At 36.3% G+C, this 13,015-nt stretch overlaps 2 protein-coding genes across 4 annotated transcripts in view; one reads left to right on the top strand and one right to left on the bottom strand.

Annotated features, from left to right (window-relative positions):
- LOC127413657 (transmembrane protein 150A-like) overlaps positions 1–3,863 on the top strand; it is a 53,025-nt gene extending 49,162 nt beyond the window's left edge. For all 3 annotated transcript variants that reach the window (XM_051650954.1, XM_051650956.1, XM_051650955.1), the window contains one exon: positions 384–3,863. In XM_051650954.1, the coding sequence (XP_051506914.1) occupies positions 384–628 (245 nt within the window). In that variant the 3' untranslated portion in view covers positions 629–3,863. The remainder of the gene's footprint in view (positions 1–383) is intronic.
- Positions 3,555–13,015, bottom strand: LOC127413656 (S-adenosylmethionine synthase-like). Its single transcript, XM_051650953.1, has 9 exons — positions 12,665–13,015; positions 11,251–11,328; positions 9,845–9,967; positions 9,615–9,727; positions 9,365–9,508; positions 7,770–7,988; positions 6,233–6,415; positions 5,907–6,040; positions 3,555–5,283 (listed from the first exon to the last, which is right to left on the bottom strand). Exons 1-9 carry the CDS (start codon positions 12,738–12,740, stop codon positions 5,181–5,183), a joined length of 1,173 nt encoding a protein of 390 aa, XP_051506913.1. The 5' UTR covers positions 12,741–13,015; the 3' UTR covers positions 3,555–5,180.

Genomic DNA, 13,015 nt, shown 5'->3' on the forward strand with positions numbered 1-13,015 from the left:
TTTGTAGAAAATGCTATAAATGTTTTTCAAAAATATATGAAACCAATATGGATACAAAGATTATATTTCTAATAACTTGATATGTGTTTTAAACTAGATTTTTTAAAAATATTTATCATTTTTATCACCTTGGATAAAAGGCTATTTTGGTTATCTGTATTCTCAAGTTCCAAATAAAAAGAGAAAGTAATCAAACAAGTTTATAAACTTTTGATTTGCAAAGTGTTTCATTCAGTTAATTATTTAAAATAGGCATTATCACATCTTTGAATAGCCTATTATAATCAGCTGTGATGACACGCAGACAATATTTTGTTCTGCTTTCTTCCTGTTCTTCCTGCTGGTGGTGTTCATTATGATTCCTTGACTAAATCTTTCTCCAGGCGGGGTGTTTTTTGTCCAGGAGAGTTTTGTCCTGCAGCATGCATCAGCCATTTTTGAGTGGGTCTTCTGTGTCATTATCATGCTGTTCTACGGCACATTTGCTTTTGAATTCGCTGGGATATCCAGTGACACAATGATGGTGCTGGCCCGAGGGCAATCTCTACAGACCGCAAGCCGAGACCACAAAATGGAGTCGCTTAGTGGAACCAATCAGCACCAGCCTGAGAGCCTGTCCATACTCTAACCTCAGTGTCCAATATCTGCTAATCTCTCTCCTTACACTAGAACTACAGAGGGAACATAACAGAAAGTGGACCCTGGCTCTCATACAACCAACTTACCCTTGCCAAAGAATCCAGCTCAGATTTTGCACATTTTTGAGAGACCAAATCTATGCCCTCTGTCCATCCTTCTTTATTCTCTGGGGACCTTTGAATCCAACAGCTTCCATGCTGAAAAAAGGGAAGTACTGACTGGATGTGTTGGAGATTACGTTAGATCTCATCTGGATTTTGAAAGCATCTGTGGATAAAAGCAAATACAGTCTGCTAGTTGGCAGCTATCCGCGTCCATAGGGAAAGCTGGAAGAGCAGGTTTGCGTCAATGACGAAGTTTCAAAGCCTTCTGCAATCAACATTATATTCAAGCATTTAAGCAAAATGCATCAAAATAGTGCCAATTCCAGACATTGCAAGACAATGAATATAAAATGCTGATTTTATCTTTGCCTTTTGTTTGTTTTTTCAAAGGCATTTTTCTTTTCACGTATCTCTCTCTCTTCTAGTTAAATGATCAGGTTGATTTATTTTGCCTTAATCGCAGGATGGTGTCTAAAACATCACTACCAGTGTGCCTTGAAATAAAGAACCAAATACAGCTATTTAATAGAGCTAGACATATATGTTGAAAGTCATACATGTCAGAAAACTGTCCAAACCTAAAATATGTATGTATTTTATTATATTCGGTTTATATTAATGTTGATTCTAAGCTGAATGATATCAGCAAAAACCTCACGCAAAACAGGCGCATAAGCTTTTCACATCAGGTCGCCAGTAAATGGTGGCTTTCCAGAAGTTATGAGCGTTGCAGTACGTTGTTACCAAATGTAATTGAGTAGAGAAGAGAGCTATTTTGTCCTGAGGAAAATGTGATTAGGGTTCCCTCTCGCTGTCCCTGTGGGAATTGTCACATGTTGTTGAGGTGAGAGAGTTCATGCGAGATGGTTCCAAGGAAGCATCTTCTGAATTTTCTCAAAAACATCCCTTTAAGAGAGAATAGATTGGCGCTGCCCCTGGTAAATAGTTTGATATGTGTTCACAGTTTTAGGCCTCTGTGGAATTTTATTTTACTTGGGAAAAATGCAGCCGGACTGCAAGGTTGTAATTGATAAAGCATTTTTTGGCTTGTTCTAAAAACAAGCTTGTTATACATTGGCTAAATTGTGACATCAGTAATTATATTGCTCCTCATTAGAAAGGGAGTTTGTGTAATTTATTCTGTTAGGATGAGGACCATGATTGTATTGCCTTATATGCTACCAGCGCCATCCTGAAAACACATTCCATGTCATGTTAGTTTACTAGTTATTACTAATTCTCTGCACTCAGGAATGTCAGATAAGTCTTTCTCTTGTTGTCCCACAACATTTTAAAGTTATTCTAGAAGTCTATATTGATAAACCTGAGTTGACTGAATGTTTTACAATGCCTACAGTTCCTTTCCCTGCTGGCATGCTGGCAGACAAACTTAAACCAGCAATTGAAATGTAACATCAATAAAATACTTTTTTTTTTTTTTTTTTTGGCTGAAGACTGGGTGAAACCTTTTCATTTGATCTAATCTGTTTAAACACATTGTGTACCTCAGAAATGTTATTTTGGACTTTGCTGATAATACAGCTCAAATAATCAAATTGCTGCATTACCCTTTGCCTAGGTTTGTGCTCCTCTGTGTTTTATCTACCAGTTTACTTAAACCTCCATCAGAGCTGTTGCTCAAACCTGGACTCTGACGGTTTGTTCGTACTGCAAACAGAGAAATGACTAAATCAAACCCATGGCAAGTACAAATAGTTGTAGAACCTACCGCTGTACATACCTGCTGTAGTCATTCAACAAGGCTGTGCCACACGTCAGCATTTAATGACACAGCAAACAGTACCTTCGTTTCAATTAAACCAAAGATTTAATCAGTTATTGGAGAAATGTTTTGTTTATTTGGCAGGATATGTTTGATTGTACTGTATATTTGCCTTAACTAAAAACATATGGAAATAAAGCAGAATCAGACATTACTCTCTTATACTTTCTGTCAAACATTTTACCTCACCTCATGTTGTTTGAAACCTTGAAATCTTCAAAACAAACAGAATTTAGCAATGTTACAAAGGTAAATTAAGTAATCTAAATAATGTGGAATAATTGTAAAAAAAAAACCCATAAAAGTAGTCCATACACGACTTACATACGCGTTATATAATAAAGTGTATTGAAACCTTACGATAGGTTTGCGTGAAGAAAAGACCAAATTTCATTGATAATCTAACTCTTCATAGACCTGTTAACAGCTGCAACCAGTTCATTAAGTCAGTTAAACTTGGATCAGTTTATGTGAACGAATCATACAAACTTGTCGTTCACACATTCACAAATCAGACACTGTTAATTCTCTCGTGAACTCTTATGAACGTGGAAAAATTTCTTCTTTTGTGTTCTACAGAAGAAAGTCATATGGGTTTGGAATGACATGAGGTGGAGTAATGATAACTGGTCTAATTGCATGGTATGGAAAAGCAGCTTGGACATAAAACATCTGCTTTTGTGTTTGGAATGACATGAGGGTGAGTAAATTGTTACAGAACTGTCTTTTGTTCCCCCAGTGAATTATTGCTTTAAATGTCATTGCAGCACCTCTCAAATTCAAGTCATTTCAGATCCTGTAAGTGGACACCATGTCCTTTCATTTGGAGTTACGAGGCAAATACCAACACAATGAATTTGAGTATTCTTGTTTGACTTACTAGATAGTGTTCTAGTAAACTATGTGACCTATTGCAAAGTGTGATTAATCAATCTATTCTTTGCACATTATCACTTAAGTCAGCAACTTGGTGGAATTACTGGATAATAGTCCTTCCTGAAAAAATGCATAATGAGACCACACAAATATGAAGAATTTTCCATACTTTAATTATTCACAATTATTTACATATCAGATCTTAAATTCTATGACAAAAGTTGACAATCTGAAAGGAAAGGGTAAGAATGGTAAGAATAAGGTTGGTTTCAATGTTTGTAAGGATTAATGCCTCTGTTGAACACATAGAAGTTAAAAATTAAAAGTAATATTACACAGTGGCTTTCACACAGACACACATGTTGGTGCGGCTATCCTTATGAGGACTCTCCATAGACATAATGATTTTTATGCTGTACGAACTATAGATTCTGTCCCCTAACCCTAACCCTAAACCTAACCCTCACAAAAAACGTTCTGCATTTTTACATTTTCAAAAAAACATCGTTTAGTATGTTTTTTTAAGCAATTTGAATTATGGGGACACTAGAAATGTCCTCATTAACCACATTTATAACATAATACCCTTGTAATTACCAGTTTGTAACCTAAAAAAATTTCCTCGTAAACCACCCAAACCTGCCCTCACACACACACACACACACATCTCAACAAAATCTAGCTTTGCTTAACTGAACTACACACACACACATACACTCACACACAAATATATGCTTATTCTCCAGTGGTGAAAAATCCTTTGTAAGATCAACACAGGCGATCTGTACATGTAAACAAGAAGGCATTGCTTACTCTCATATTAAAATCCCTCTGCCATTTTCCAACATTTATTGACATAAAAAGCTCCTTAAAAGCCAATGTACTTCTGATGCAAGAAAATTAGAAACTTTTTTAAGACTGTAATGTATATGATGTGTAAAACCTAAAGTTCACAATGGTCCACAATATGTTGCTTTTGTCTCCACACAGCATGATGCTGAATTAACCAGCTGGTTACAGTCACAATAATAATAATAATAGTAATATAAAGGTACATTTGGCTATTAATGATAAAAAAAGAGAGAAAAAGAAATGTCAATGCAGTCAAGACTGAGAAATAGATAATAGGTAACTATAATGCACTGTATGATTTAAGGAATGATAGATGCACACAGTGATTAGACTGAAGGTTTCTATTAATCCTATACAACAATTAGTTACGGTCCTCGAATCTGATTGGACAAGCAGTATTCCAAGAGTGCTGATATTTTGTATAACAACACTGTAAAGTTTTACTCTTTGTATCACTCTGTTTGTCTGTGTTCGTGGCATTCCAGACATGTTACACGTAACGTTGATTCTGCTTTGGCTTAGTTTAGAACTATTTTCACTATTTTTTACTCTTGTATTAAAAACAATATCACATGCACAATGATGCTCTTGTCCTGAATATCAGTACAGCTAAATATCATATATATATATATATATATCAGTACACAGCAGACTTGCTTGTATGATGATGGTGATCAACATTGAAATAGTGTGGTCAACATTTTGAGGGGTCCATTCATGACTGCCTTCCAATTGTAAAGCTGGATTTGATTTCTCAATTATGACATTTACAGTATCCTGCTCCAATCTGCAATGTAGTGTATGAGGGGGGGGACTAAAATAAACTGGAAGAGAAGCATTGAAGGAAAGAGAGATCAAGGGTGTGAGAACATATTCTCTTCAGAGTTGCAGCGGATGAATGATGACTAAAGGACAAGCCTGTCACTTTAAACCTTGAGACTCTTGGCCACCTCCCAGGGAAAATCTGATCTGCCAAAATGGCCGTAGCAGGCGGTGCTCTGGTAGATTGGCCTCTTCAGGTTCAGGTCCCTGTCCGTGGAAATCAAATTGTTAACTTTTTGCCATACAGCAGACAGTTTTAATCTAAACAGTGGCGTAACTTTGATCTTAAGGGCTTTAATGCAAGCCACCAGTCGGGCACCCCTCTTCTGTGCATTGACTGCAGTAGTACTCCCACTGGAAGATGTGGGAAAAAATGCTCACAAGTCACAATGGTGAGCAGGGTTTGTTTTGTCATCCATTCTTGAGATTAAACATTTGCATTAGCAGCTCATGTCCTAGAGTAGACCATTAGGCTTCCAACATCCCATTATTTACACTTTGACAGGAATTTACCATCATTCACACTCTGACTATTTAACTGGACACTAATTGCTGGGACAATCCCTTTGAAGCACGCACCATGCTCACAGCTCTAATATTAGTGGAATAACCCTTACTTTCTACCCCTACTCTTTTTAAGATAGTTATTCCATGTAAATAAATCCATGTAAATAATGTTAATAATTTACCTCAAATTTTTTAAACCACCCCCACACAAATTACACAGCTTGATAACCAATTGGTGCTTAAGGCTGAAAAATATAAAATGTTGTTTCTCTTCCTGAAATGGATGACGATAATAAGAACATATTATCTTATTCATTGTTTACCTAACAATGACGCCTGGTCGGAGGTCAAAGTTCTTGTTGACAATCTGTAGCAACTCCTTCTCTGTTTTTTCTGATGAGCCATAGGTGAAGAGGGAAATTGACAGAGGGTGGGCGACTCCAATGGCGTAAGACACCTACAGAACACAAGAATAAATTATACATGACCTTGCTTTTATCCAGCCATCCAGCTTATCCATTCCAGTCGTATCTACTACAAACACAAATTGGTCAATAATGTGTTGAGTTGTTTGTGACCTTTTGTCTAGATACAATCTGATGAATCGTTTGCAGTTTTTATTTTTTTAAAGTCTACACTTTTGTCCCACCTGCACCAAAACTCTTCTGCACAGTTTGGCCTTCACAAGAGACTTAGCCACCCAGCGTGCAGCATAGGCAGCAGAGCGGTCCACCTTGGTGTAGTCCTTTCCAGAGAAAGCTCCACCACCGTGAGCCCCCCAGCCACCATATGTGTCCACAATGATCTTCCTTCCTGTAACACCGGCGTCTCCCTGAAAAGAAAATATTATTTTGTGGTTAATACAAATTTCCTGATTTTATTTGATTCTGATTTACAAGATCTTGATTTGATTCAGTTCCGATTTTGAAATGATTTGATTCTGATTCATTTGGGTATATTTCAGCTATTATGTCCATTTCGCATACAAATGAAAGAAATACTCTTAGTTAAAGCTGTAAATTATACAGGGAACCTTCTTACTTGGTACAATACGAATATATATATATATATATATATATATATATATATATATATATATATATATAAACAACAGGACCTAAACCTAAATTAAACATTAAAGTCAAAGATTGATCTTGGGATTTTAAAAATCGATATAGGGGTTGTTCAAATGAAGATCGTGATTTCATTGGAAAATGAATATTTTTACCCAGCACTTTTTTTTACACTCCCTCACATTAAACCAATAACTTTTATTTTTCCATGGAAGACAAAAGAAAAATTATTATGCAGCTCTCGATCGCCATCTCTGCTTAAGTTTGTCTAGTTTGTGGCCACATCCAGTTACACACACACGAAAATAAATGTAGTGATTTGTAGTGACAGACCGATTAATCGGCCGATATTTGGCCATTTTGTGATTGTCGGCTGATAACAGTGTTCACTTGGCCAATTAAGAGAAGTGCTAACTTTCACTTGTGTCAGTTCTATAACCCATCAATAGATTTGTCAGTGGATGGTCAACAGTTTCTGTTTTCAAGGTTGTTCTCTTTTTAAGTTTATGCACATTTTAGTAAATATTGCCTAAAATAAGTGTTTGTTGTACTTAAGAATTTCTGTGTACATCTGACTTGCTGTTGTTAGGTTGGATCATGTTTACTGGAATTTATATCAGACATCCTGCTTTCTAGATATCGTTATCTGCATAGGCCATTGAAAAACCTATATCGGTCGACCACTACTATAATACTACTATAATACGAGCTAAACGTAAGATTTGGCAGAGATGAAGATCATCAGTGAATAATGACATATATTGGTCTGTTCCTCAGACAAATCTAACATATGGCTTCAGATGATTTGGAATATAACGCACTATTCATATAGACTATATTTATGATAATTTTATGATGATTTGTGGTGTTTTTTTTGTTTTTTGTTCTTTGTGTGTGGCCTTTTTGGGACCAGCTGTGGTCACTATGAACTGTTATTGTATGGCAAGAGCTGCGTAAAAATACTTAAAAAAAATTGTCCTTGTGTGCTCCACATAAAAAATATCAGCATATGGGTTTGGATCGAAATGAATGTGTGTAAATAACAGAATTTATGTATACCAAATAAAGCCATAGAACTCCAAAGAAATCCATAGACTTGCTGAAGGAACGCACCTGAGGCCCTCCAATGACAAAACGGCCACTTGGTTGCAGGTGGTAGACTGTTTTATCATCAAGATATTTTGCAGGAACCACAGCCTTGATGACCTTCTCCTTCAGAATGCGTTGCTGCTCTTCCAGTGAAATGTAGTCGTCATGTTGGACAGAGATGACCACTGTGTGAACACGCAAAGGAATCACAGCTCCATTCTCCTGCTTGTAGTGTACAGTGACCTGGAGTACAGGAAATCTGTGAGGTCATTTGAAGTCATTGTTTCAATCTACATTTACAACATAGGGAACGTGAAGAACTTTGGACATGTCCTGCTCTATGGTCTGAAAATGCCAGAACTCAAAATAGACCAGAGGTTTCAGCTTCCTGAGAGCTGCCCAGCTTGGGTTGCTGGCATGTGCCTGAGACTGATGGGTGCACAGCCGTGTCCTCTGCCATACTGTGAAAAGTAAGGATCAGAGGCCCTGGATGTCATGGCGAGGGTCATTTTCTCACAAGCAATCAAAGAGACCGCTTCATGGTCACTGTCTTGCTCAACAGCAGTCACACCTATTGGCAAATGTCCTGGATCAATGAACACTAAGACTGATAAGATAGCATGGTCAATGTCAGTCAGACGCTTGGAAATAACATATTATGGCTCTAAAGACAAAAATTACAGTTAAATCAACTGGTCACCAAGTGTGAAAAATCAGCTTCACATTACAGCAAAAAGATTTATGTTACATTTCAAATAAATACTGTAAAAAATACTGTTCAATGTTAGTTACTAATGTTAAAAATAGAAGCTTGTTGTAAAATGTTATCAAACAAAATCTTACTGTTAGGCACTGGCGAAAAGTAAAAGAAATAAATAAATAAACAAATAATATATATATATATATATATATATATATATATATATATATATATATATATATATATATATATATATATATATATATTGGTTTATGATCATTTATAAAAAATACAATTGTTCATTGTTAGTTCACGTTAGTTCATAATGCATTAACTAATGTTAACATACAGTATGCAACTTTTAATAAAAAAATTGTATTAGTATATAACTTGAAATTATCATTAACCAATATTTATAAGTACTGTAAAAGTATTATTTAATGATACTTCATGTTACTTCAACTAATGTAGTTAAATAATATGAATGAATTCAACTTTATCGTGAAGTGTTACCATTTTTTTCAGCTGGCTTGTTCAAAATTATACATGTCCTGCCAACATTTTCAATGGCTCATATAAATTTTAGCAACATTTTAATAAGTGTCAGAAAAATAGCATTATATTTTTCATTAAACACTGTTTAAAGAACACTATCACAATCGCAATTTCTACAAAACCTGAGAAAATCTGTCAGTCGGCATAATAATGTTTCGCTAGTGACATATTTTACATAATCAAAATTCAGATGAATTCAGATGATGAATTCTGCACAATCAATTAATATAAGATAATTGGAACATACTGTAAGAACAGAAGAACTGGCCCAATATAGGGCAAGTCACAGTTCCATCAAATGGCCACAATTCTCTCACTCTGGCCCTTACTGTTAAGCCCTGCCTTGTACTGTTACTTAACAAACCTGGGTTTTAGAGTCTGGACGGAGCCATGGAATAGTCCTGTCCCGCCGCAGCTCAGCCATTTTGGCATTGAGTTTGTGAGCGAGGACGATGGTGAGCGGCATACACTCTTCTGTCTCATCTGTGGCGTAACCAAACATGAGTCCCTAAAACATAAGTGAAGGCAATATGAAGGGATGAAGATGTTTATCATGTGAGTTGTCGCAAATTATGATGCTCATACACATTTTTACACTTCCTAAGTGTTCTGACCTGGTCTCCAGCTCCAATATCTTCCTCATGTCTGTCAATGTGGACGCCCTGTGCTATATCAGGAGACTGCTGCTCCAGGGCCACCAGCACATTGCAGGTGTTATAGTCGAAACCTAAACAGTGAGGAGAGAAAGAGCAGATATGCGGAAGCAAACAAAAGAGGCAAATGAATCAGTAGAGATCTTTAAAAAAAGAGTAATCACTGAAGCACAATATTTAGATGTCCTGACCTTTTTCAGAGTTGTCATAACCAATGTGTTTAATGGTATCACGCACAACACTTTGGTAGTCCACATTGGCCCGAGATGTGATCTCACCGCATAGCAGTACCATGCCAGTCTTGCAAACTGTCTCTAATGATAAAGACAATAAGGTTAATGGGATAGTTCACCCAAAAATGAAAATTCTCTCATCATCTACTCACCCTCATGCCATCCCAGATGTGCTGTATGACTTTCTTTCTTCTACAGAACACAAATTAAGATTTTTAGAAGAATATTTCAGCTCTGTAGGTCCTCACAATGCAAGTAAATGGTAGCCAGTACTTTTGAAACTTCAAAAACCATATAAAGGCAGTATAAGAGTAATCCATAGGACCTCAGTGGTTAAATCCATATCTTCAGAAGCGTATAGGCCTAAATGTAAATCTTTCACTTCGACATTCCTCTTCTTTTGTTTTTTGGCGATTAGCATTCTTCATGCATATTGCCACCTACTGGTCGGGGCTGGTCAAAGGTGGAGATTAATAGGAATAGGACTTAAATATTGTTTCTCACCCACACCTATCATATCACTTCTGAATCATGGATTTACTCACTGGAGTCATATGAAAAATGTATATGCTGACTTTGTGTTTTTTTGGAGATTCAAAATGTTGGTCACCATTGACTTGCATTGTGTGGACCTACAGAGCTTAAATATTCTGCAAAAAATCTTCATTTGTGTTCAGCAGAGGACAGAAAGACATACACATCTGGTATGGCATGAGGGTGAGTAAATGATGAGAGAATTTTAATTTTTGGGTTAACTATACCTTTAATTCGTTGCACGACACACAACAAATGGAAACGATCATCTCTGTAGATTAATACTGCATCATCTATTGCTATATTAAGTTTAGACATGAAGATTGTTGAATGCCATTTGAATTACCACACTAATATTATTCTGCTTCACACTCTTAAAATAAAGGTTCTTCAAATGTTCCTTGGCCCCTTAGGTTCAGCAAAGGAACTTCTTCTTTTCAAGAACCATTTTTATCTGAAGGTTCTTTCAAGGGTTCTTGATTGGGCTTCATGGTTCTTTGGAGATGTAACATTATAGGTGCTTCAGATCAGTATGTTGGTTGCTGGGTTCCTTAAAGCACCAGTATAGATGATAATAAACCTATAGAATAAAAAGGTCTTCCTATACCATCAGGCTGTAAAACCCTGTCTAGTTCTAGCTGGAAAATTATTTTTAAGAGTGTAAGGACAGAGAGAGTGCAGGTAATGATCACTTTATAACAAAAGAAGAGGTAAGTGACCAATCTTTGGACTATGCACATTAAAATAATATACGGACATTTATAATTTTCCCTGAGAGCTTTCATGTCTTTATTTTTTTTTTTTTTTCTGAATCAGGAATATCCACTCACCACAGGCCACCTTAGCATCAGGATCTTGCTTCAAGTGGGCATCAAGGACAGCATCACTGATTTGGTCACAAATTTTATCTATGCAAAAAAAAAAAAAAAAAACAACATGCAGCATTATGAAACAAAGTTATATAATGGTCTAGATAAAGGTTAAAGTATAAATGAATGTGCTAATACGGTTGAAAGTAATGGTTACTCAATGATGAAGTGAGTTTAAGAGTTACACTGCCTTTCCTATTGTAAGACTTTAGAATGCTGTGCTTTACTATAGACAGAAGTCCCAACAAAGCAAAGCCATAGCTGAGCAGTTGGAGGACAATACCAGTGGTCCTCTCTTTTCAGAATCATTCACTCAGCCTATATTTGGGCCGCTAGCTGAGGCAACAGCTTAGGTGAGTTACATCAGAATCGACACTGTCAGAAACAACATCCCAGGTGATAACACAAGATGGAAAAACTAGACAAATCTATGAAACTGTTTATAGAACTTCGCTGGAGACATTATGGAATAGATTTAATTGGTCTTGCACATGCATGTCTATTGCTTGACCTGCTAAAATATGTGCTGATAAAAGATGTTTAGATGAAAGATCATAGATACTGTAGTAAAGTATCATATTGTTGCAAAATTTGTCATAGAGGAATTATTCTGGCAATGGAACCAGACAAGATTTGATTATACATTTAGACTGGAGTTATTTCAACCTGTAGAATATGAACCTGTCTTGACCACTTTGGCCTTGCAGCATGGCATGAGAGAACTGCAGTATGGTTGATAAGAAGTCTGAGGTCTGGCAAGTTCCCACAGCAGACAGAATAAACTACCAAAGCAACATTTCTGGGATGACTTTTGTGCCAATGATTGATTCCCACTTTTTTCTACTGTGCATGTGTCTTAAGGATAGTTCTTGGAGGGTGCTATAATAAAATGACTCATTGTATCAGATTAAAGGTGTAACATTATCATGAAATAAATTGCATAGTAAACATGTAACTGAGAAAACCCTTACAGTGGTACACTGAAATATAACACCCCCTGTAAAAGTCACAAACCCGTAATTGAATATTTATGTCTACTATACTTTCACTCAATGAAATACCAATGGAGCACATGGTACAGTGGAAGTATTCTTACTCAACATGTGAATTACCTGTGCATGTCAGCTTTTGAACTCTACTGAACTGTTGCCAAATCACCTTACTTTATCACTTAAACATGTTCCAATGACTTGTTGAGGCAGGTAAAACAGTCTATAAGTAGACACATGTCTTTTGTGGTTTTAAGTACAGATGAACAGAGAATTAATGCAGAGTTACTTAAATTTACAATTGCACACTTCAGGAAAAATGCTAAAGGAATGTTGGAGATTTTAATATAATCAACTTTTGTTTAGATGAAAAAAAAAAAAATCACCTGGATGCCCTTCTCCCACCGACTCTGAAGTGAACATGAAGGAGCCATCATCATGAACATCATTCACTCCTTCCATGTTTGCCAGCAACTCAACAGAGCTTTAAAAAATAAACAGGAGAAAATATATCTATCAGAGTCTCTGTAATTTCCTCCAACTGTAGCTGCTGTAGGCCAAGAATGCAGAGCTCCTTAAAGTCCTGAGACTCTCCAGGACTACATATAGAAGAAACACAGAAAGAAAGAGAGGTTTGCAGATAGATTACTGACTATAAAACAGACAAGCACATCTCGAAGCAAGTTTGTCCCTATATATGGCAGATAGAAAACACACACACAAAGCTTTACTCTCTC

Source organism: Myxocyprinus asiaticus, chromosome 23, assembly GCF_019703515.2.
Source record: "Myxocyprinus asiaticus isolate MX2 ecotype Aquarium Trade chromosome 23, UBuf_Myxa_2, whole genome shotgun sequence".
Classification (NCBI taxonomy): domain Eukaryota; kingdom Metazoa; phylum Chordata; class Actinopteri; order Cypriniformes; family Catostomidae; genus Myxocyprinus; species Myxocyprinus asiaticus.

Excerpts from the sequence above, each read along its gene's own strand:
- LOC127413656 (XM_051650953.1), bottom strand. The coding sequence starts at position 12,740 with ATGGAAGGAGTGAATGATGTTCATGATGATGGCTCCTTCATGTTCACT. Across the intron at positions 9,509-9,614 it reads ATATTGGAGCTGGAGACCAG|GGACTCATGTTTGGTTACGC; the intron begins GTCAGAACACTT and ends CTTATGTTTTAG. Across the intron at positions 5,284-5,906 it reads CGACCAGGCGTCATTGTTAG|GGACCTGAACCTGAAGAGGC; the intron begins GTAAACAATGAA and ends TTCCACGGACAG.